Below are 23793 nucleotides of genomic sequence, written 5' to 3' on the forward strand. Positions count from 1 at the left end.
CAGGCAGGATTGTGTTATTTTGTAAATTGTTGGGTTTATTGCAGCTTTGCAGAGCCCCAGAATGAATCGACGATCTTCATGAGACAGAATCGTTCACAGCAAGCTTTTAAATCCATGTCAAAATGAACCGTGTCACTGTCCCCAGGCGACCAATGTTACATAATCCATGTGACATAAGAGTGTCTGCCGGGGACAGAGTGACACTCACACTCTTTGTCTGTCCCGTAATCGGCTTCTTCCCCCTTCTTGGCCATGACAGCCACCGGAGTGTCGGTGGAGGGAGCAAGAAGTTTGTGGTGGTGGTGATGGTGATGATGGTGGTGGTGGCGGTCCCTTCTGGAAAGTAAAAGCGATGTGGCCACTGAAACGTTTCTACAGCCTCATTCATCACTAATCCTGATTGATTGAGTGAAGGATTCCGGCTCGGTTGGTGGGAGGATGTGCTGTGCCACTCAGTTGAGAGAAAGTCATGGAAAATGAGCCCCGGTCAGCAGACGTGCAGAGCAAATGCGGTAAGAAGCGGATTTTCCCCTGCTGCTGGGACTCAGAGAGAGGGAGACACGGTGTGTTGGCTCTCTGATCAAGGAGTGTGTGTGGAATGTTTCAATTCACACTCCCAAATCCATATCCTTATTCACAATTCAGAAATCGTAGTTTCTTTTACTTTTACTTTTAATAATGCACACTCCATATTGCCTTTGTGTTTCAAACTATTACTAGACTATTACTATTACTAAAGTTCTATATCTATTTAGGAAATTGCAGATTGGTTCTCCGTGTGGTAAAATAGGATGTAATCTGTATTAGGGCTCAGGGCATTTGCAGTCAAATACTCTATTTTCAGCAGATGATCAGGTCATTTCAGACCCAGCGAATGACCTTGGTTTTTCCACTATTGCCATGCTGATGATGGAGGAGAGGTATAGCCATGGAATATACGGGTTCTGTGAAACCCATGGCCAGAGGATGTAAGCGCTGAAGCTTTGCGTGTGTTTCTAAACTCCGGGTAAGACGATAATGTCATGTTGTAGACTTCTGCCCGCATAGAGACTGTCAGGAGCACCCGGAGCGGCACTGTACTCTGTAGATCAGGTCGCCACAGTCACTACTGGCACTACTTCTTAAAAATTCACCAAGCAACATCATTATGATAAAACCGATTATGTTCTGCACTGCATCGATGCAGAATTGTCCATGCGATGATATGTTTACTTTCAGCACCCCTACCATATATCATTTGGAGCATTTGCATTGCTAACTGAGCTTGGTAAATATGTATTCCTTAACCAAAACCTAAACCTTAATTTAATGAAATTAAATTTCATTTAATGAAAACATTCAACTTCTTTGTCTTTTCTGTCTGTTCTTTTGAGGATCATTGTGTTATCAGAGCTGGATTTTATGCTTCTGTTTGCAGTTGTCCTTGTCAGGGGCTATAGCTGCACATCAGTTTTATCTGCAAAGTGGTTGGGGGCCTTATTTTATTGACCCTTAACCAGCAATAAAAAATATCTCAAATAGAGAAAAAGTAAGTCAAAAATTAGACGGCCAATTTCTTGCAACTGGAAGCAACTTTTCCATCCATTAGAAAGAAATGAGCTACATACTGCACAGATTTGGAACACTTTTTTAGCTGCTGTGATTCTCTACAAGAACCTCTCTTAATAAAAGAAAAACAGTGAGTACATAATAAAACAAGATTCTCCTTGTAAATTTGTGATGGAAATACGTTGTTGTCCATAACGGTACCCAGGTATTCTACAGCTTGTCTTCTGATCACTACTGGAATGGCGTCCAAACTGTTCAAAAATTCATCCGAAAACACAGCTGATTACAAAAATGCTGAATACAATGTACTTATTTATGTATATATAAATGTAATATTTATGCCCCAGTCGAACCATAATGTGGAACCCTTGTTACACACTTACACTCATTTAGTCCATAGATCATATGTATCTCATTTAAAATCATCTTTTGTGTTTGAATGGCAAATTTGGCAAAAAGTGCCACTTGTGTCTCTCTTGTGTAAATAGTGTAGTGCGAGAGAGCAGAGCAGGCTGCAAGAGATGGAGAGATGAAACGGAGGATTGCAGTGGTTTTGACGGAGTAGCACACCTGTGTAAAGTGGAACAGTGGAACTCGGAAATTATTTGACATATTACTACACTATATCACTTCTCAGTTGAAACCTCCATTTGCTTTGTGAAGTGAAAAGTGAAAGTGAAGTGATTGTCATTGTGAAATGTGTCCTCTGGATTTGACCATCTCCCTGAGTGAGCAGTGGGCACCATGACAGGCGCCCGGGGAGCAGTGTGTGGGGACGGGACCTTCATCAAGGGGACCTCAGTGGCACATTGGCGGATCGGGATTCGAACCGGCAACCTTCTGATTACAGGGCCACTTACTTAACTTCTAGACCACCATTATTGCCCCCTTATTATTTGATAATACGTTATATTGATTTCCATCCTAATCCTACTTTACCATGAACCATTTTAGAAGAATGTTTTGTACGATGTTGGATTATCATGGCCTTCGGTTCAGTAAGTCTCTAACTGTGCGGTGATTCAGATATTTAATGCCTGCCTGCCGGTGTGTGTGTCCATGTCACGTTATTTCCAAGTGTGTTTGAAATGGTCTCTATGTGTTCCGCTAAATAAGCAAAAGTGCTGAAGAAGAGAGAAAATGAAGCAAATGAAGCCACAGAGCCCCCCCACAGACAAGAATAGCAGCCACAAACTTTCTCCAAAATGCCTGATGTCTGATACCTAAAACGTGTCTGCATTGGTGCAGTAGTGAAGGAATGAATGTGTGTGTGCGTGATTTCTGGTAAATTAACTGGTTTATCCCTCCATGGTGTTTTATTGTCTGTTTTGCAGAGAACACGGTGGCCAGGAAGACTCATCTGAGTGAGTAACACTGTGTGTTTGCAGGATTGTGCATGTGTCATGCCATCATTTTGTGTGTGTGTGTGTATCTGTGTGCGTGTATGACTGAGTTGTGGTTGTTGTTTGTGGTTCACACCTGTCATACAATATGCTTGGGAGACATACCCCATACACACATACACACACACACACACACACACACACAGACTCGCACCTGCAAGCCAGTGTATTTTTACCCCAACTTTCATCCGAGTAGTGACAGTGTGTGTGTGTGTGTGTGTGTGTGCATTGATAACATCATTGCTTATTTATGCACTAGACTGAAGTTTCACTCATGGTTTATCTTGTTTGAATCTGATATTATGCATGAAAATACAAGGAGGTATGTAATTAAAACTATTTGTGTGTGTGTGTGTGTATACATTCATGACTTGAGTATATCTGAGCAAACTTCAGGGCTTCCATTTGACTGGTGCGAGTGTTGAGAGGTGGCGCTGTCCAGCTGGGCGAGTAAAAAGTGTCCGTTCAGGTGTGTGTGCGAGGCAGGAGACAGGGCGAGGACGAACGGCAGCAGCCAGGTGTCTTATCAGCGCTGTGCGGTTTCACGACGGAGCAGTCAGGTGCTGAGGGAGAGTCGCACTGTTACAGACAGAGAGAGAGAGAGAGAGAGAGAGAGAGAGAGAGAGAGAGAGCGAGAGAGAGAGAAGGGCTCAATACAAAGACGAGCACACCCAGGTATCACACAACATCACCAACATCAGCCCTGTCACCTGGCGGAACGTGGGCTGTGGGACAGAAGAAAGAAGGAGTAAAGATGATGAGAGGTAGGAGCACGGCGGGAGCGTCTGATTTAAACATCTTAACTCCACTCCACACAAACATAATATTACAGGTGCATTATGGGTGTAAATTGGTCTTCACTGCTAATGCAGTCATCAGGAGTTTGAATTTCTTTATTGAATGTCCACCCTGGTCCACTGAGACATGTTCTCGATTCTCCTCTGTGGTTTCTGTGCAGATATTGTATTTATCAGATTGATATCGGTGGCGTTTTACATTCCGTCCCCCTCAACTCCACTCTGTGATTTACTGAGTCAGTGCTGACTCCTTATCATCACAAACCGCTCGTATCTGCGGCCTTGCTTATCTGATTGGTATTAGTTTATCTGCCATCCATGGGCTAGACAAGCGAAGCCTCCATGAAAAGAACTTTCTAGAGATTGGCTGCATGTTTCTGTATCTCTTGAAAGTGTTTGAAAGTGTGTCTCGCTCTGGCTCTGTTAGTCATTTGTGTTGCTTGCTGGTGGGGAAAGTTGCAGAATGAATCGTCTGAGAAGTTGAACTTTCCGCTGCACGCGCCCACCTGCTCCACATCTCAGCCTGTCAAATATCAGCTCCAGCACCACCGATTGGCTGTGGGACAATACTTCACCATGAGTTTTACAAAAATGTCTCATCAGACACAGGAAAACCTGGCATTTCAAAATATAAAAATACATTACACGAATAATAAAATGCAATAAGCAATAATAATCAATGCAAATGTTGAGGAGAAAAGTGGAGAATCCTGGTTACACAGCGGCAGCAGCCCGGATCATTCCGAGGTTGTCATGGTACCCTGTGGATGCAGGGGTGGGACTGGGAGGGGCTGGGATTGCTTCTGGGGAGTCTGGAATACTGCAGCTGCAGTGAGAATGAGGATCACAGTGGGCTGATGCACCAGTTTCTGTGCGTTCAAATTGTTCTGTGGTTGGCTGCTGATACTGTACGCGCGGTGTGTGTGTGTGTGTGTGTGTGTGTGTGTGTGTGTGTGTGTGTGTGTGAGTGTATAATTACGAATCCTGCAGGCAGGTGTGTTTGGTTGTTTTAGTCAACAACATGTCTTACAGAATTAATTTAATTTTAATTATTACCATCATTTTCATTACAATTGAATGGCACAACATCTGGGTAAAATGTTACAGAATTTTATTGCAGATTTATATTATAGTGAACATTGAGTGAATTATTGATTCTAAAAGGGAATTGTGAGAGAAAGAAACAAGAAATTGATTTGGTGTATTTATCTAATGATTTCTCATTAGTGTAGATGAAGTGATAACTGTTACTTTCAAACTCTGACTAAACAGCGTCTATTTACTGATTTTTACTACATTTATAATGATATTGAAAGATCATTTTAAAAAATCGAAGCAATTGGAAGTGATTCAGAGTGCAACACGTCATTTCCATCTGGATTTGAGAGTGTTTCGTCAAACAAATTCTTAAAGATCCCCTGAAATGATGAACTGCACCGTGGTTCATCCTGAGGGAGTTTCCACTTCTTATTTAACTTCTTATTTCTTTATTTATCATGGATTTGTTAACACAATTAACACTTACATTTTGATAAGAATTTTATCTGTAAATTTCAGTTCTGTTGAACCATCTAGCTGCTCAGAGAAATTATTCTCTCACCAGGCTCTTCATTTGACAAGTCAAAATATTTTTTCATTTGAATCTTTCATTCTAAAAGTAAAATAATAAATTATTTGTCTTTTCAGTTGTCATGGAATATTTCTTTTTATAATCTTTTCATTTTCTACTAATTTAACAACAGACTTATGTTTAAAACTATGCATCCAAGTTTGTCACTTCAGGAATAAATCCTTAATAACTTAAAATTTAGATATACATTTACATGTCCAAGTCTTGTATTCTTTTGAAAATAATTAATAATTTGTGGTATTTTTAATGTATCTTTTTAACCATGTAAATGCTGAACATTAATATAATAATAATAATGAATATTTCCTCACTGTATACTTTTAAATGACATAGTGCTTTTCCACCTTGTTGCCAATTTAGTTTGGACTCCATATCTTATGTAATTGTTCTTTTTCTTTTTGAATTCTGTATTATTTTATCTGTTAAGCTTTTTTTCTTGCTTCCTGTTTGAGGTTTTGACTTGCTTACTCTGCAAACTGCTGACAGGGGGACAACAGAAAATATGTAGAATGCAGAATGGAAAAATGCTGAATAAAAAAGCCACACTCTCAACACAACTGCCTTCTTTTAGCCACATTGTCACTTTTCCATTACCATGTTATAGTTCCCTCATATCTAAATATTACTATATACTTAATATTATAGTTCCATCATATATATATAATACTATATACTATATATTATATCATCACCATTAATTCATCAGAACTCACTTAATTACTGAGAGAAGTTACCCTGGTAAAAAGTGACAGATCATTCTCTGACAACTAGCTGTAAATGCATTAAATAATATAAATAATATGTGCTCCATAAATAAACAATAAATAATATGCTGCCCTATAAAAGTAACTACAAAAAAGACATTTCATAGTAGTAAATCCCTCAAAAATTCATTTAGAAATTATAAGTGAATTGTAGTCGGTAGCAGTGTATTTAAGACGTGTATTTAAGACAGTTTCTCAATACTCATGCCATTGTCTCTCTTTATGAACCCAGTTGATGATGCTGTAGTGGTGGTGTGGCCCAGCACTGCCAGTCTGCATTGTGCTTTGGGTGTCTTTTTTGTCTTCATGGTTAGTGTATGTGTGCGTTGGCCACTAGGTCAGATGATGTGATAGTGGATCTCTCATCATGTAGCATCCGAGATCTCAGTTGCTGAATGTGAACATCTGGAGATAGCATCTCACTTTCTGGAAACAGTCTGCAAGTGAGATGCAGCAGTGATGAGAAGCTCCTCTCTCTCACCTGCTGACATGCATGTGTGAGTTTGGGATGGGAGATTGTAGAAGAGAAGAGAAGAAAGCTGATCTTTTTTAGCCTAGATCAGCGTGCGATTGAGATGAATGGAAAGATAAGAACAGGCCTGTAGTGTGAGGGACAGATTGAGAGTGAGATGGTGGAGAACACACACACTACATCCAGGAGTTCTTTGTTCAGGTGGTGAGTGTGGTGACGGAGGTGTGTGTTCACACACCTACATATACACTTCACAGACTTTTGGATTAGACATAAAGAGGTACAGGACTAAATATACCCTGTGGAGGTGGCCACCTTCCTGTGAATTACAAATCAAAGAAACTGTGAGACATAAAGTGTGCGTGTGTTTCGGGGGGGCAGACACTCTGGTCAGGGGTGGCTGCCGTTCTCACCGTCAAACAACAGGAAACCAGCCTGGCCTACAAAGAGAGCGAAAATAACACACACACACACACACACACTTCTTTACTCAGACACACACACACACAATACCCACTCAAATACATCCAATAACATACAATCTGCTGCAGATCTCACCTGAAAATATATTGATTATCAGTGTCATTCTCCCACTGTTACAAATACTCATGTTAACGCTGTCCGGACCAATCACGGGGCAAAGTGCTGTCACCCTGTCATGCTGACATACTGACACACTCCTACTGACACAGATAATACCCACACATATTTCTGGCACATTAACCTGAGATAACACTTCTGAAATCTTAATCCATCTTTCATTTTTATGATTGTTTTACATGGTAAAAGGGTACAGTACAATGGTGTACAAAATGGTGTACTGATCTGTCTCGTTGTAGCTACATGAAATCAGTCCCAGAGCTACATATGTAGAATCCGAAATAAAACTAAGTGTGCATGTACGTGTAGGGATACAACTCTGGTGTGTGATGATAATAAATAAGTAGAGTAGTATGGAGTGGTGTTAAAATGTTAAAACGACACAAGAAAGTCTGTACTAAGAATAGTTAACAATATACTTAGAGTATTTCAGGTGATGACGTCTGAGTGTGCAAAGCAGGAATCAGAGCAAAGAAACTAGAATATAAAACATGTTTTCACTTATTTCACTTAAGTCCATAACTCCTCACGTGTTCATTCATAGTTTTGATGCCTTCAGTGAGAATCTACCAACGTAAACGGTCATGAAGATAAAGAAAACACCTTGAATGAGAAGGATGAGATTAAACTTTTATAATTTAATAATAACAAAAATGTGAATGGAAGCTGTGATAAAAAAAGGCCAAGGCAGCATGTTGTGGGTCATCCCAGCCAGCAGGCGGTGGAGGATGGAGGGAGGTTCCTGGCAGTCTGACTTGAAAGCAGGTATTACTGGCATCCCCATACTTTGTGAGTGAGACAGAGAGAGGGAAGGGAAGATCACATGAAAGAGGGATAGTCAGAGTGAAAGAGAAGTCAGTAAACCACTTGAAACCCTCTGAGGTTGACACCTCTGGGTCCACCTCACCTCTCCTCTCACAGATATCCCCCCCGTCCCACTGGGTGTTCAGGGCCACGTCTGCGCCATTTGATCTAGAAAACAACAGTCTGTGGGAACGTCTGTTTCACTTCAAATGTGTCTGAATTTGGAAACATTTTGGGGTTATTTGGGCTTTGGTTTTAATTTGGGCAGTGGTGGCCCAGCGATGAAGGAAGCAGCCCCATAATCAGAAGGTTGCCGGTTCGAATCCCGATCCGCCAAGGTGCCACTGAGGTGCCACTGAGCAAAGCATCGTCCCCACACACTGCTCCCCGGGCGCCTGTCATGGCTGCCCACTGCTCACTCAGGGTGATTGGTTAAATGCAGAGGACCAATTTCGTTGTGTCACCGTGTGCTGTGCTGCTGTGTTTCACCATGACAATTACTTCACTTTCAATATGAATATGTGTTACTCATTAGAATGATTTTATAATGTACTTTCATCATAATTCTAATAATAATGATTGAGAAACTTTATAAGTGAAGCAGATCAAAATTAAAAGTGTTTAAAGTCATTTTAAATCTAAATGGCTATTTACATATAATAATCTATATTTCATCTGGTACTTACCCCTTGATTTTGCCTATTTATTGTATTGTTCATCTCTATACACGTATAGACATTCTTACATATATTTATTCTCAGTAGATGTTATTAATAAACAGTATAAATAAATTCCACAACTTGTACAATAACTCTTACACACGCCCTTGCACATTGTTGTTTTTTTCTACTCTGTACTTGAGAGACAACATCTACCGGAATCAAATTCCTTGTATGTGCTGCACTTACTTGGCCAATAAATCTGATTCTGATTCTGATAGATAATTTACCATAAAACGAAAATTTCTGGCAAAATGAATTTATGACGCAGTCTAATACAACAATATCAAGCATGATCTGTTTCTGTTGGCAAATGGCAACTTCATTATGCTTTAATAGTTTAATTAATGCGTGACTGTAACTGTCATTCATGATTTATGAATTATGATTTAGTAGGATTTTCAGAATGATTTTTCTTACAAAAAACCATTAGGAACTTGAATATAATGTAACTGTACGTGGCAGAAATAGGAAATTGTGTTTCTCTACTGCGTGAAGGCCTGTGGTATCTACCAGGTAAATGAATGTCCGTGTTGTTCATGAGATAAGCTGCCTGCTCCTGTTTCCAACTCAGCTCAGATTGAGGTGATTCCTTGTAAGATCTGTGGCGACAAGTCTTCAGGAGTTCATTATGGGGTCATCACCTGCGAGGGCTGCAAGGTGAAGGCCGCCTCTGTCTTCTCTCAGCCATTCCTCACCACGCTCCCCACCCACAACGGCGTGTTTCTGTCTCAGGGCTTCTTCCGGCGCAGCCAGCAGTCCAGCGTGTCGTACTCCTGCTCCCGCCAGAGCAACTGCCCCATCGACCGCGCCAGCCGCAACCGCTGCCAAAGCTGCAGGCTCAGGAAGTGCGTGGCCCAGGGCATGAGCCGAGATGGTGAGGAAACTCACCTAATTCATCATGAATTATTTCAGAAAGACCTAATACTTTAGCATTGCCATAATGTAAACCTGCTGTAACCTGTTTATTTATATCACATCAATGCTAAAATATTAGGTGTGACAGATTCATTTTAGCCAGTGTACTTTCCTCAGGATACCAGATCATCATTTCTCCACAAAATACGCCACGCTTTCTTTTTCTTACCAAGCAGCATTTTATTTGAGTTCAAATGACCTTTTCACGAATGGAACATATCAGCTTTTCTGTTTGCACGTTGCTTCTCTAGCTGTGAAGTTTGGCCGTATGTCCAAGCGGCAGAGGGACTCTCTGTTTGCTGAGGTGGAAAGACACCGGCAGCAGCAGAGACTCCAGGGCAGTGTCCCCGAGGCGCAGCCCACCCCGCCCTACCGTCCCCTCAAAGACTCCAGAGATCACTCGCCCCACCGGCTCCAGCCTGAAGGTTCCACCTACAACTATCCTGTGGACCCCAAGCTCCCAAGCTTCCCCCCCGATGTCCATCCATACCTGGGCTGTGCTGCTGGAGAGACGCAGGCTGCGGTGTTGGCCTACATAACCCAGAGGAGAGGAGAAAGCTTTTTTTCAGGTGGCAGAGGTGATCGTCATAATCATAAACCAGTACATACTCACTGTGTATACTGCTGAAATTATGACATCAACTTCACCCATTTATTCACTTTTGGTTTGTAGCGCCCCCTATAAGTGACATAATAGCTCTGCTAAAGTGTATAATTAATTTTCCAACGATATACTGTTTTTACTCCACTTTCATTCCATAAACATTAACACAAACCGATTATAAGCCATCATAAGCATAATCATATCAACAATGTAGATGGTGGCCTAGCAGGTAAGGAGGGGGACTCGAGGTACCACACACTGCTCCCCACGTGCGGTGCGTCAGTCACTTGACAATCATCATGTTGAAGTGAAGTGCGCTTTTTCTTATTTCAGCTACATACATGTTGGACAGTAGATGAAATGAAATGAAATGGTTGTCGGTGCAGTTTCAGTTCTCATGGTCTCCTCTTCACTTTCTCACAGGCTTTGATTCCAGGCAGTCTTCTCCTGGGCCAGGACCAGAGATGGCTTTGCGACAGTACGACTCTGACACCTACTGCCACTACCCCCCTTCACTGCTGCACCTTGGTGAGCCCGATTGTGTAAATTTGCTTCTGTGTGCATTATAATATCATACATGTGGTGTGGATCTCGTGGTTCGTCTTGTGCAGAGGAGCTGTGTGTGAATATTGTGCGTTCTCACCGAGAGACATCTCAACACCACACGGAGGAGCTTCATGCGCTTCGCTGGAAGATCTTCACTCGAGAAGAAGTGCACATCTACCATAGCAAGGCAAGGAACCTCTCAACCCACAAGCTCAGCTGAGAACTTGTATTTTATCATGACAACTCTCGTTTCAGACCGTGGACGAGATGTGGCAGCTCTGTGCTGACCGGCTAAGTGAGGCTGTGCAGTATGTGGTGGAATTTGCTAAGCGGCTTCCTGGATTCCGCCAACTTCGCCAGAATGACCAAATAACTTTGCTGAAGAGCGGTGAGGGAACTGTCCCTTCGATTAAAGCAAGATTTCAGGCAGGTAACACTGCAGCTGCACGGTCTTTCTGTCTATTTCAGGCTCCATGGAGGTGGTTCTGGTGAGAATGAGCAGGATGTTTAACACAGATAACAGTACGGTTTACTTTGATGGCAAATTTGCTGGAACTGAAGTTTTCAAATCGCTACGTAAGTGCATTTTTACTTCCTTTTTCTACACTAGCAGAGCATTGCACCTTTTTACTCAACTGTGTGTGATGTTTATTGTCAATTTTTGTCCTGTCTCCTAACCAGCCTGTTTTATGGAGAATGAATGTTACAGGACACTCTGTGCAGCCATACATATTTTTATATTTATTTTTTAAATAAAAATATTTCTTGATTTTTATTGACTACAAATCAGTGGCATCAGCACAATGAGAAAAACATTGAAAAAAAACATGACAATAAGTCAGTGTAAATACAATAAACCATTAACAAAAGAATAATTTGGTAAAATAACAGTACAATACTGAATATAATCATAATAATGCTAGGGGAGAACTGAAGGTAGTAACTTTCTCTTTTAAAAGGACACAGTGTCTGTCCTGTCTGTCTACACCCAGTTGTAGAAGGAGTTTTAGTAGATTTCCAACAGAAAAGACCCGGAATCTCGCCAACTCCTGGAAAGTCTGTGGTGTCTTGGTGTCCCTGGTGTCCGTTATGTCCCAGATGTGTTCAAATTGGATTCAGGTCTAGGGAACGGGCGGGCCAGTCCATAGCATCAATTCCTCCATCTTGCAGGAACTGCTGACATGCTCCAGCCACATGAGGTCTAGCATTAGGAGGAACCTCTGGCACATCTGTCTCAGTGTGAACCTGTTTCATCTGTGAAGAGCACAGGGCGCCAGTGGCTCTGCGCAGGCTCTGGCAGTGCTCCTCCTGTTCCTCCATGCACAAAGGAAGAGGTAGCGGTCCTGCTGCTGGGTTGTTGCCGTCCTACGGCCTACGGACTTACAATCAGTAGTTACAGGGACAGTCCCCCCCTGGAACAACTCAGGGTTAAGTGTCCTGCTCAGGGACACAATGGTAGTAAGCGGGATTTGAACCTGGGTCTTCTGGTTCATAGGCGAGTGCGTTAGCCACTAGGCTACTACTACCACCACAAACACCACCAGCATTCAAAAGTGATCCAAACATCAGCCAGAAAGAAAAGGAACTGAGAAGTGGTCTGTGGTCACCACCTGCAGGACCACGCCTTTATTGAAGATATGGTTTTCAGTGGTTATTATCCTTGGTTATTAAATAAAAGGAACATTTGCTAGTTGTCTTTGCTAATGTTAACTTTTTAGACATTTGTGAATATGTCTTCTTTTTCTATGTCACTTGTGTGTCTTAATGCTAATTGTAAGACTTTCTAGGACTGCTGTACATTGAGATGTTGAATGCTAACAGATGTCCTCTGCTGTCCGTTCTTGTCCCAGTGTGTGCTGACCTGATATCGGCCGTCTTTGACTTTGCACACGGCCTGTGTGCCCTGCAGCTGAGCGAGCAGCAGTTGGCCATCTTTAGTGCACTGGTCCTGATAAATGCAGGTGAGGGGGGACTATTTTCATGCAAGTTATACATTCATGATGGAATAAATATACTAGATTTAGGTATCTGATGAATAAACCATGATGTGCAGATCGTCCATGTCTTGAGGAAAGAGGCCAGGTACAGAGAATGAGGAAGGACATTGAACTTGCGTTCAACCACATCCTTTTCAAAGACAGACAAGAAAGCCTTCTTCAAAGGGTGAGAGAAAGGGTTGAGAAAATTGGATGAAATATAATGGGATAGGAGCAAGAAGCGTGTGGTGTGCATGCTTGGTGTTTTATCTGCTGCTCGTCTCCCGTCCCCAGCTCGATGAGAAGGTGACGGTGCTGAAGTCCCTCTGCTCTGCGCACATGGAGAAGCTGCGCTGGTTCAGACAGCTCTACCCCCTGACTGTCCACACCCACTTCCCTCCTCTTTACAAAGAGCTGTTCGCGTCCGACTCAGAGCTGCCCCCAGTGGCGCCACAGCACAGGAGCAGCTGCTCTGGAGCGGGCGCAGCTACACGATGACAAAAACGAGACAGCAATTCTCTTCTATCCATCATATTAACGTTCATATGTATGAAAAACAGGAATATTCTGAGAGCTGAGGAATATTTGTAGATTGATGCTTTTCTGTTCATGTGAGTGAGGGTTAAAGCAAACAGAAGAATTTGCTGTAGTAGAAAGTGTCCCGTTGGGGTGGGAAGTTATATATGATTCATTCGCAACTTATTCCAATTTTTAAGAATCATTTAACAAAAACAGTGTCCATTTGTAAACATATGTTTGCACACCTTTCACGAATTGGAAATACTTTCAAGATGTCCATGGTATGTTCTTTCTGGCCAGTATTGGGTTTATTCTTTCATGGCACATTATTTGGATGCTTGGGAAATGTACATAGCTTTTTAAACCGTATGTTTCTACATGAATACAGTGGGTTTCAGTTAATAAATGATTGTTGTAGAATAATCTGTTCTTCTCTCAGCATCACATACTCATCTCACTCGTATCGATTCCATCTCTACAGCATTAGGAAAGCATTCATCTAGACCTTTCACTGGATCCTAGGTGGTGGACCGAAGTGTTCCAAAAGCTGAATCACTCAAGACGCAAGATAAAAAACGTCCTTATTAAAAAATATACAGGGCAGTGGTGGCCTAGCGGTTAAGGAAGCGGCCCCGTAATCAGAAGGTTGCCGGTTCGAATCCCAATCCGCCAAGGTACCACTGAGGTGCCACTGAGCAAAACACCGTCCCCACACACTGCTCCCCGGGCACCTGTCATGGTGACCACTGCTCACTCAGGGTGATGGGTTAAATGCAGAGGACAAATTTCACTGTGCGCACCATGTGCTGTGCTGCTGTGTATCACAATATGTACTGTGTATCACCTAGTGAACCAGATGAGGGTTTTCAATGATAGACATTTTAAAGCACCTATATAAGTTGCTCTGGATAAGAAAGTCTGACACATGAAGTCAATATAAATTTCTCCAAAAGGGCGAAACATGGCTGAATAATGAAAAGCTAGATTTATGAACGGGAGTATATAAGTCCACCAGAACGTGAGTAAAGACACTGGTTTGTTCCAAATTGCTGAATTTGGAGTATTCCATTTGTGATGGGCTGCCGTCCCTGCCCTGCACGCAGTGATGGGATGAATAGTGGGTGATGAATAATACGTCCCGACCACTGCAAAGCAGCAAAATGCTGCAGCTTTTCATGACGTTATGACCATGATGTGGACCAAGAACATTATTAAATTCTCATTCTGAAAAACCAACCTCATTGACAATATGTTCTCATATCCCACTTACTGTCAGGTACCACAGTATTTCTGGTTTATTTAAAGCATGTCCTGCAGTCTGTTCCAGCTGTTTTATCTCTCCTGCAGAAGCACACACATCCTGTTTTACACGCCACCGGTCATTATCTTACAGCTGCAACGTATCACGTACAGAATCACCAGCACTGGGGTATCATTATCCACAAAAAGAATTATGCATCATATTGTAAGACACCCATGCAATAAAACCTTCGCAAAAACCATGCCGAGACACCAAAGAGTTGCACATCTCTTTATTAAGAATATTTCTTAGGATTTTAAAAACTACTTCAATTTGCACAAAAGCAGGGCCTGAAAGCAAATGCCTTCAAGAGCTAAGACACTACGCCCAGAAAACATTCACATAAAAACTGCATTATTGTCAAGCCACCAGATTGTCACGCTAAATCTTAAAAATATTTTAAAACTATGATAAGGCTTACTGTTCTCTTATAGAAAAGGTTTTCCTTAGAACCCACAAATCTCTCTTCATATGAAATTTATATTCATCTCTGACTATCACTCATACAAAGACACACAAAAGTATACATTCTAGCGTCTGGATCACAGCTTCTTGCTGTTCCGGTGGAAATCACTAGAGACACACTGACACATTTCAGTGGAAGACTGGAGGATTCGAACATGAGGGGAGCTTATGAACCCTATTAACCTATTACCCCGACATCCCACAAAAAAACTTAAAAGTAACAAAACCAGTGTGTGTTGAAAGATGTCTTGTGTTTGGAGAGGTTAGTTGCATAGTCTTTTGACGTGGACACTGATGGGGTGGGGTGATAATTAGGTGAGACCTGCTTAATAAAACATGTCGTCTGTGGCGCGTTTACACGGGTTTGTCTGCTTTGTGTGCCGTGATGAAGGCCATGCCGTGAGTTCTGAAGTGTGTGTTGAGGTCAGAGGCTTTATCAAAGTGTTGGCCGCACACACGGCACACACAGCCACTCTTCCCCTCGAACCCCTCCTCACCCTGCCAAGGCAACTCTGGAGACGCCGCGGTGACGCCAACGTCTGAGCTGGGCTCCGTGTGCTGCTCGTGTCCAAGAACATTACTGGAGTGAGGGTCCACGGGCTCTGGAGGCGTGTCTCGCACGCGGTGACTGATGAAGCGGTGGCGGCTGAGGGAGGAGGCGGAGGTGAAGCACGCCCCGCACTGCTGGCACTGGAGTGCCGCTGCTCTATCGCCATGGTGACTTGGGATGTGTTGAAGGAACTCTGCCTGGTTTTCGGTGGTGAAGCCACACGGCGTGCAGCGAAAGCCCTTCCCCTCTGGTTCCTCGGCAAGAACCCCATATGCCTTCTTTCCAGTAGTGGCTCCGCCCACTGCAGAAAACCCATTATCCTCCTCTGCAAATGCCCCAAGTGTGGCATCATGTTCAGAAGAGCTGTCTGCTTCACTGAAGCCCCCACGTTTCTGCAGGGAGAGCAAGGGGTCGAAGGTCAACATTAACACCATTACATCCTTTCACTGGGGGCTGGACAAAACATTCAAAATCTTACAATCACACTCGTATGGTTAAAGTTACAGCACTGCTACTGAATAAATTAACTAGACTGGTTCATCAGACCATATAACAAACGTGTTACGGCTCAAATCTGCCATTTAATGGCTTGTATATGTATTTTTATAACTCACACACAGCTACAAGAATGATATTCAAGTACACAGACTACAGCCTGGAGAGGAGAGTGAGCAGTGGGTTCAGACCAGTCGCTCTGCTCGGCCTCCATGGTGCTCCTGTACGTGCTTCTCCAGAAGCAGTCGTGTGGTGAAAGAGCGCTTACTGTCTACACACAGCCTATACACACAGAAACAGGCGAGAGTAAGTGGCACTCGGGGTACAACCTGAACATTACATTCATGTGGAAGCGAGGTTGGAACTCACGGGCAATGGAAAGTCCTCTGGATGCCTGTGTGCTTGATCCGTACATGTCTCCTAAGACTGGAGGAGGAGGAGAAGGAGCCCTCACACTGAGCACAGGGAAACTTCTTTAGAACCTGCAGAGATGTGAGGGGAGATGGGACATGGTCAACATTCACACCAATTTTTAAAAAGGGTCAGTCTGATTACTTCTGATCACGCAAGACAACACAACGTTGACCAAACACATTTGTCCGTCAGATCTAGTCCATGACCCCCTCCACTTCCAGCAAAAATGGGAGACCATAAAACCTTCTGGTTCCCCCACTGATGCCATAACACCACATCTTTTTAAAGAACTACTTCCTACTCTACAGTAGCCTTGCTGTCAGTGTTCCCGATGCACTTAAACCTGACCTGGTCTGGACCATTCTTTTTACTCACACTTTAGACCAATTCCCAAATTCCCATTCATATCGACAATTCTGGAGAAATAATAACGAAGCCCTGAAACTGCTTTCTTAAGGGTTTTTAACAATATTCTTTTAGCAAATGATTCCGGTAGTTTTGTAATCCTTTTAGATTTAACTGCTGCTTTTCTCGACTGGAATACTGAGTAGATGGTAAAGGGTCCTGGTTCCATTCATGTCTCATTGACAGGACTTTCAGTAGGCAGATGATGATTATGTGTCCTCTACAGTGTCCCTCGGGGCTCTATTCTTTTTCAATATATCTCCTCTCCTTGGGTACCATCTTATGGCTTTTCATCGTTAAGCGGATATATTTCCCCTTGATCCATGATTCCTACTCCTGGACATTGAGGATTGGATGTGATTAAGTTTATGTTTTAAAGAAAATAAATAACAACAATAATAATAATAATAATAATCATGGCCTTTGACTAACCAATGGACAGGTCTGTAGTCCAAAAAAGCATCCTTTATCTAAGAACGCTGCTACGACAGTTTTATCCCAGTGCATTTTAGAATTCATTTCTTTTAACATTATAAATGTTTAAATGGACTTGCTCCACCCTAGCTCTCTGAGGGGCTTCAGCCATTTATTTCCTCATGACCACGAAGGTTTTCAAGCCAGATGAGTTTGGTTGCCCTGGAAACAAGGTTAAAGCTTTTTTAGTTGCGGCTGTAATGAGCTGCAAGTAAATATTATGCAAGCCCCTTCCATCTAGATTTTTAAATCACTTTTAAAAACCCACCTAATTTCTCTGCCTTTAACTGATGAACAATCAAGGTTGGTTTGTCTACTTTAAATGATTGTATGGCTGCTGTTTTCTGTCTGTACAGCACTTTGGCCTCATGTCTTCATAAATAAAATGGATTGGACTGGACTAGTAAACCTTGTCGTGCTGCTCCGCCATGTGGGAAATGTAGTGTTCTTTGTCCGTGTAGTGGCTTTGGCACTGAGTGCATCTCCAGCTAGTGCAGCTCTGAGTGGCCCTGTTGTCCCCCAGCTCTTTCTCCATCTCCCCATCCTCCTCATCGTGCTCTCGCCCCCAGTCTTCTCCATCCGAACTCTCCATTTTCAGCGTGGACAATGACGGGGCAGCCGCCAGCAGAGCGGGTGTGGCGCTTTCTGGCTTGAGCGAGGCGTCTCTGTGAACAGACTAAAAGCGGGAATGAAAGAGATGAGTACGATAGATAATTACGGTCAACCCAAACCCATAATGTTAGTATTGATATACTGTTAAATAAAACTATTGTAATGCATTTACTTATAACTGTACAATTCTACAGAAGTGCTCTGGCAGCAAGGACAGAACATTATTAATACACTTATCCATCATCATAACCGTACTGAATGGTGTTTGCAGTGTAAGAGGTCCACAAATGCATTGGCCACCTGTCTGCCATACTGCTCACTAGCGAAGAAAGAGATTTGAGGGGTTTTAAAATGCACCCATTTCAATCTGACAAAGAATCTGAAAGCTCTCAAAACTGCAGCTTCATACATGTTTAAAAACTGCAGTTGATCGTTTTTAGCACTTTAAAAAGAGCAGTGTTACCTTCACATGCTCCAACATGGATGCCCTTTGTGCATAGAGTTTGTTGCATTCAGGACACTTAAACACATGAACCTTCTGATTGGCCAGGTGAGAGTCAAAATGAACATGAAGCGAGGTTTTCTGGGTAAAGACGGTGTCACACATCACACACTTGAAAATCATTCTGAAACAAGAATTATGAGAGAGACAGGGAGAGAGTTTAGTACTGACTGAAGGCTCAGATCATACATCATACATCAACACTGACACACACATACTTGGCCTGTGCACTGGTGAGAGCAGGGTGCTGTGTGGTCATGTGTGCCTGGGCACTGGAGGCAGATTTAAAGGCCATGGGGCAGGTAGGGCATTTATGAAACACCTCACAGTGAGACGTGTGGATATGAGACTTGACAGAGTTCAGCCCGCCATACACCACCTGACAGCTACAGCACCTGAAAGACATGGCCATGTTGCAATATTACCATTCCCAGTGTATGTGTGGACGTGTGTGACCGGTACCTGTAGCCGATACGTCTGGAGAAGTGCAGGCACGCCTCCTGCAGGTGTGTGTGGAAGCTGGTCTGACGGGCACTTCCTCCACACTCCGGGCACACGTGGGGGGCACAGCGCTTGTGGATTCGCTGGTGGGCCGCCCAACTGCAGGGGTTGGGCAGCAGCATAGGAGGAGTGCACTGGGTACAAGACTAAGAAAGAAAGTTTATTCTCTTCAATATGAACAATTCATAAGGCGAATGAAATAATAGTGGTCACACTGACCTGGACCTTTAGCCACCAAATTACTTTTTTACAGTATGGACCAATTAACATAGAATTTCTGATTATTCCCATAAAAGAGGAAATTGCAATAATTGTCCTTGCCCGAAATTATAATATAGTGAAATTGGTTTATATACAATACAATAAAATGAAATAATAAAATAAAAAGTACAAAAGGCTTCTGATTAGCAATTTGGTGACTGCTTGCAGCGTGAGGTTACCACCTCAGTACTGTACTGAAATACATTTACACTGAAAAGAAATATGCTGAAGTATGGTGGTTGTGGGAGGCTTTAAAATGCTCTCAGAAACAGTACAGGCCAAAAGTTTGGACACCTTCTCATCATGTTTTCTTTATTTTCATCCATTTACGTTGGTAGATTCTCACTGAAGGCATCAAAACTATGAATGAACACATGAGGAGTTATGTACTTAACAAAAAGTGGAGACCTGGACTCCACAGTCAATCCAGATGGTTTGGGGTGAGCTGGACCAACAAGTGCTAAACACCTCTGGGAACTCCTTCAAGACTGTTGGAGAAGCATTTCAGGTGACGACCTCTTGAAGCTCATCGAGAGAATGCCAAGAGTGTGCAAAGCAGTAACCAGAGCAAAGGGTCTATTTAGAATATATAACTAGAATATAAAACAGTTATTTCACCTTCTTTTGTTAAGTACAGAACTCCACATGTGTTCATTCATACTTTTGATGCCTTCAGTGAGAATCTACCAACGTAAATGGTCATGAAGATAAAGAAAACACGTTGGATGAGAAGGTGTCCAAACTTTTGGCCTGTACTGTGTGTGTGTGTATATATATATATTTTACAAAGATGTCAACAATGACATGTAAACGTGATATGTCTGTCAATCCAACAAACTCAGCTGCAGTTCACGTACTCATGTGTTTCAAGGCCAATTATTACTTCTTCTTCAGGTATTGATTGGCTATTATTAAGCAATGCTTAGGCTCTAAATAATGCTAAAATTGACAGAAAAGACTTAAATCCCTAATAATCCCTCATAATTAGTAGGAAATTAGTGAATATTACAGAAGGACAGACTCACAAAGTTTGAAGAAGCCACGACCTCTTGGAAGTGGGCTATAAGTTCTGGTTTGCCGCTGAATGCACCCTTGCATTCTGGACACCTGGGAGCCCAAATGAAAAGATTATTATTGGGTGAAATAAAGAGGTTATTACTGTGCATTTCACAAACTAACTCATGCTAATTACATTCATTTCCCATATTCAGTGTCTATAATACGTCTTACTTGCTGAAGTACTGCAGCGGGCCCGCCTTCTTGCAGGACAGCGGCAGCAGCAGCAGCGGAGGCTCCGCAGCCGGGTAGAGAGGGGAGGCCTCGTGCTGCGCGATCATCTGCTCCACGCTGACGGGCCGCATGATGAGGTGCGAGCACTGCATGACCAGGCCCTTGTCCTTGTGGTCGCGCGCGTGCAGCAGCAGGCTGCACTTGTTGAAGAAGACCAGGCGCTTGGCGCAGTGGTTGCAGGTGACCTCGATGCGCAGCGAGCGGCGGTCGTAGTGGCGCGCCAGGCTGCGCTCCAGCGCGAACGCGTCGCCGCACTCCAGGCAGCGGTAGCCGCTGGCGGGGATGGGCAGGCCCCACTCGGGGGGCGGGGCGGCCGAGAGGTCCGGCCGGTAGCTGGGCAGCAGGTTCTTGCTGTTGAGGATCTTGTTGAAGGCCTCCACCAGGCTGGACTGGGAGCGCGAGATGACGGCGCCGGGGCTGTTGACGATGGACGCGGGTTTGACCACCGCGGCGGTGGCGGCGGCGGCAGCGCGGACGGAGGAGGCGGAGATGGAGGGGAGCACGGTGGTTTTGGTGATGCTGACGGCGGTGGCGGACAGCCGGGGAGTGACGGCCATCTTGTTCTGGGCTTTACTGGCGGCCGCCAGCATAGCAGCACTAGCATCCTGCAAGGTGGAGACGGGCAGGATGTTCGTGCCCTTTGACCCCGGCAGCGGGGCGCAGAGCCGCTTTGGTCGATTTGGCCCCTTGGTAGTAGGGTTGGGAGATGTGGATTTGGGTGCGACCCTGGTGACCGTTCTTGTGATGGTCCCTGTGGGGGTCTTCACGGTTTTGATTCGGACTTTGATCCTGGACGGGGGCGTGGTGATGGAAGAACGATCTGCTTCCTCCACTTCCATCTTTTCATCTTCAGCTTTCTCCGTCTTACTGGCCTCCACCTCGCTGTCCTCGCTCTCCATGGGGTCCTCCTCACCAGGTCCCTCTTCTTCAGGCTGGTCCGAAGGCTGTGGAGCTTTTGATTGATCAGAAGTAGCATGGCCTGCCTGGAGCAGGGATGTGGAGGGCAGCTCAGGCTCCGGACTCTCGGGCGAGTCCCTCTCCTCGATCACATGCTCTGGATTCCGTTCCTCCACTGGAGCACATTTTGGGGAGGGTGGATGTGGGAGGACAGAGGAGTCTCTGCCCACAGGGTTAGTAAGGGGTGGTGGGGAGGATGGTGATGGAGAGCTGAACATCTCAGAAGAAGAACGACGACGACAGTGACGCCGGGGGAACTTGGGTGGAGAGTGAAGGGGGTCTGGGCTCTCCTGGATCACCAAAGGGGGGCTGTTCAGGTCCAGCTCAGATTCCTCATCAGAATCTATTTGGAGACCAGCGCCCAGACCAAGAGAAGGGGTCTCATCCTCATTCTGTGAAACATGCAACCCAGAAACTGAAGAAGAGGAAGATGGGGTTATGATGGGTAGAGAAATAGAGGAAGGGAGGAACGTTGCTGCAGCCTGAGCTGAGGAAGTGAGGTCATCGCCGTCCATTTCCTGGCCCTCCTGTAATTTTCTGGGCTTCTTTCTGGGTAGGCTGCCAGGGTTCTGTGCCATGAGGGACTGAACTCTGTCAAAAGCACCAGAGCTGTGGCCACTCCCTCCCTCACTCGCAGCTTTCGGGGATGCAGGTGACCAAAGCTGACCATTAGACTGGCTCTGAGACGTGGTGGGACGCAGCAAAGGATCTTTAGGTCCCGCGGACAGGACCTCAGTCTCGTTCTGGATTAGTGGCTCTGAAGGAACCAGGCCCTGAATCTTGGGTTCTAGAAAAGGAACCAAATGGGCCCCGCCAAGCCCTCCCTGAACTCCTGCTGAAGCACCGTCTGGCAGCTGGTCTCTGCAGGCATCGCCATCCACCTCCAGCACGTCTGCTCGCACCCTGTTCTTCACAATCACACTGACTCCAGGTGGGTCGCCGGCCTGCGTGCTGGGAGCCTGCTGATGTCCCAGGGGACTGGGCGATCTGACTGTCTTCACCACGCCGCCTGCAGCGTTGTGGTGTCCATCAGAATCCTCGGGGGCAGACTGTATGGCTTCTTTGGCATCAATGTCTGGGATGTCGAAAGCAGCCAGCAAGTCATCAAAATCAGGAGTCTTCATATCACCCATCCCCTTACATGGACTGTTGAGAAGGAAGCATGCGACGGGTTTTATTACAAGAGTGTAGGCTGTTTACAACACATGACACCGCATAAATACGTGCAGCATGCTAACATGCTAACGAGCATCGGAGCAGAGATACGACATTTCTGCAGCCTGGGGCCACCAGACCCGGTGCGACCTGCCTCGTAATGTCACCCCGACTAATTACACTCAAAACCGGACTACCTGCGCGTCTTCACAACCATGAACCGAGTCTGATGCTGAGCTAGCCAGCGGCTAACATTAGCGCAGAGGCTAAAGCTGCAGCGCGTCTTCCGCGTTTACTCGACGACGTTAGCGCCGCTGCGACATTAACGTGACATTAAACATAAAGTGTCGGCGGGAAGGGACAGCGAGGAATTGTTGGGGGGGGGGGGGGGCAGCGCTCAGCCAAACACCAAAGTTGCTGGAAGTGCTAACTGGGTCAGCTAGCCATGCTAACCATGCTAACCGTGCTAACCAGCTCCAGCAGCGTGGACCCGGGAACAAACACGCTGCTTTTACTCCACAGTCCGCCGGAACCGACCGAGTCGGGGTCGGTGTCGGGGTCGGCGCGGACTTTTCACCGCTGTACGCTGTACAGAGTACGCGGCGTGTCTGTTTACCGTCTCAGGATTCCCCGACTGCCCTGCAGGACCCAGCGCGCCGACTGCTCGTCATCCAGGGAAGGTGAAGGCGACCGGGTCACAGGGTCCCGACCGCGTCCTGTCCCCGCAGGGTGTCGTCGGCGGCCCGCGGGTGACCTGCTCCGCGCTGTCGCGCGTTGCGGTGGCGGAAAGCGTCATTGTGAGAAACGTCTGCAGCGAGCACGCTGTCAGGCCGCAACGCGTTTCATTTAAATATCAAAAAGGCAGAGGAAGAACATGAAAAGCAAGTTCATGACTGGAGACAAGAAAAGGGCATAATGCGAAAAATGGGTGAAAGTAGCCGTGAGAAACAAAGATCCGTTCTAATGGTGCTAGAATGCAGAATGGTGGCTGTATAGATGCAAAAGCTCGTTTTTAATGAGGTTGTTTTCATGGCAAAAAGCAGTCCTAAGGAATAAAGCATTACTACATATCTAAATAATTACTGTAGAAGAGAAAAAAGAAACATAATGTC

The 23793-nt window shown here is 44.7% G+C and overlaps 2 protein-coding genes across 7 annotated transcripts; one reads left to right on the forward strand and one right to left on the reverse strand.

The window, feature by feature from the left end:
• Positions 1-208: 208 nt before the first annotated feature.
• rorc (RAR-related orphan receptor C) lies at positions 209-13723 on the forward strand. Of its 4 annotated transcripts, none has more exons than XM_028977714.1 (11): positions 209-512; positions 9312-9397; positions 9473-9614; positions 9907-10233; positions 10683-10787; positions 10871-10992; positions 11061-11193; positions 11274-11381; positions 12656-12766; positions 12859-12968; positions 13076-13723. In XM_028977714.1, the coding sequence occupies exons 1-11, from the start codon at positions 470-472 to the stop codon at positions 13277-13279; spliced, it is 1491 nt and encodes a 496-aa protein (XP_028833547.1). In that variant the 5' UTR covers positions 209-469; the 3' UTR covers positions 13280-13723. The 4 variants fall into 4 exon arrangements, with proteins under 4 accessions (XP_028833547.1, XP_028833548.1, XP_028833549.1 ...); XM_028977715.1 differs by having other exon boundaries at positions 9907-10224; XM_028977716.1 differs by lacking the exon at positions 209-512 and adding an exon at positions 2442-3715.
• Positions 13724-14816: 1093 nt separating this feature from the next.
• znf687a (zinc finger protein 687a) lies at positions 14817-23544 on the reverse strand. 3 transcript variants are annotated; one of them, XM_028977756.1, is made up of 10 exons: positions 23298-23542; positions 20510-22672; positions 20305-20386; positions 18980-19164; positions 18736-18912; positions 18479-18641; positions 17813-18079; positions 16480-16592; positions 16302-16392; positions 14817-16007 (listed from the first exon to the last, which is right to left on the reverse strand). In XM_028977756.1, exons 2-10 carry the CDS (start codon positions 22657-22659, stop codon positions 15420-15422), a joined length of 3816 nt encoding a protein of 1271 aa, XP_028833589.1. In that variant the 5' UTR covers positions 22660-22672; positions 23298-23542; the 3' UTR covers positions 14817-15419. The 3 variants fall into 3 exon arrangements, 2 of the variants coding, with proteins under 2 accessions (XP_028833589.1, XP_028833590.1); XR_003749573.1 differs by having other exon boundaries at positions 15875-16007; positions 16230-16392; positions 23298-23544; XM_028977757.1 differs by having other exon boundaries at positions 15891-16007; positions 16259-16392; positions 23298-23544.
• Between the last annotated feature and the right edge of the window lie 249 nt (positions 23545-23793).

The sequence above is a fragment of the Denticeps clupeoides genome, chromosome 4, assembly GCF_900700375.1.
Source record: "Denticeps clupeoides chromosome 4, fDenClu1.1, whole genome shotgun sequence".
Lineage (NCBI taxonomy): Eukaryota > Metazoa > Chordata > Actinopteri > Clupeiformes > Denticipitidae > Denticeps > Denticeps clupeoides.

Excerpts from the sequence above, each read along its gene's own strand:
- rorc (XM_028977714.1), top strand. The coding sequence starts at position 470 with ATGGAAAATGAGCCCCGGTCAGCAGACGTGCAGAGCAAATGCG. Across the intron at positions 9,398-9,472 it reads TCACCTGCGAGGGCTGCAAG|GGCTTCTTCCGGCGCAGCCA; the intron begins GTGAAGGCCGCC and ends TTTCTGTCTCAG. Across the intron at positions 11,194-11,273 it reads AATAACTTTGCTGAAGAGCG|GCTCCATGGAGGTGGTTCTG; the intron begins GTGAGGGAACTG and ends TGTCTATTTCAG.
- znf687a (XM_028977756.1), bottom strand. The coding sequence starts at position 22,659 with ATGGGTGATATGAAGACTCCTGATTTTGATGACTTGCTGGCTGCTTTC. Across the intron at positions 20,387-20,509 it reads CCGCTGCAGTACTTCAGCAA|GTGTCCAGAATGCAAGGGTG; the intron begins GTAAGACGTATT and ends TTGGGCTCCCAG. Across the intron at positions 18,642-18,735 it reads CTCACCAGTGCACAGGCCAA|AATGATTTTCAAGTGTGTGA; the intron begins GTATGTGTGTGT and ends TTCTTGTTTCAG.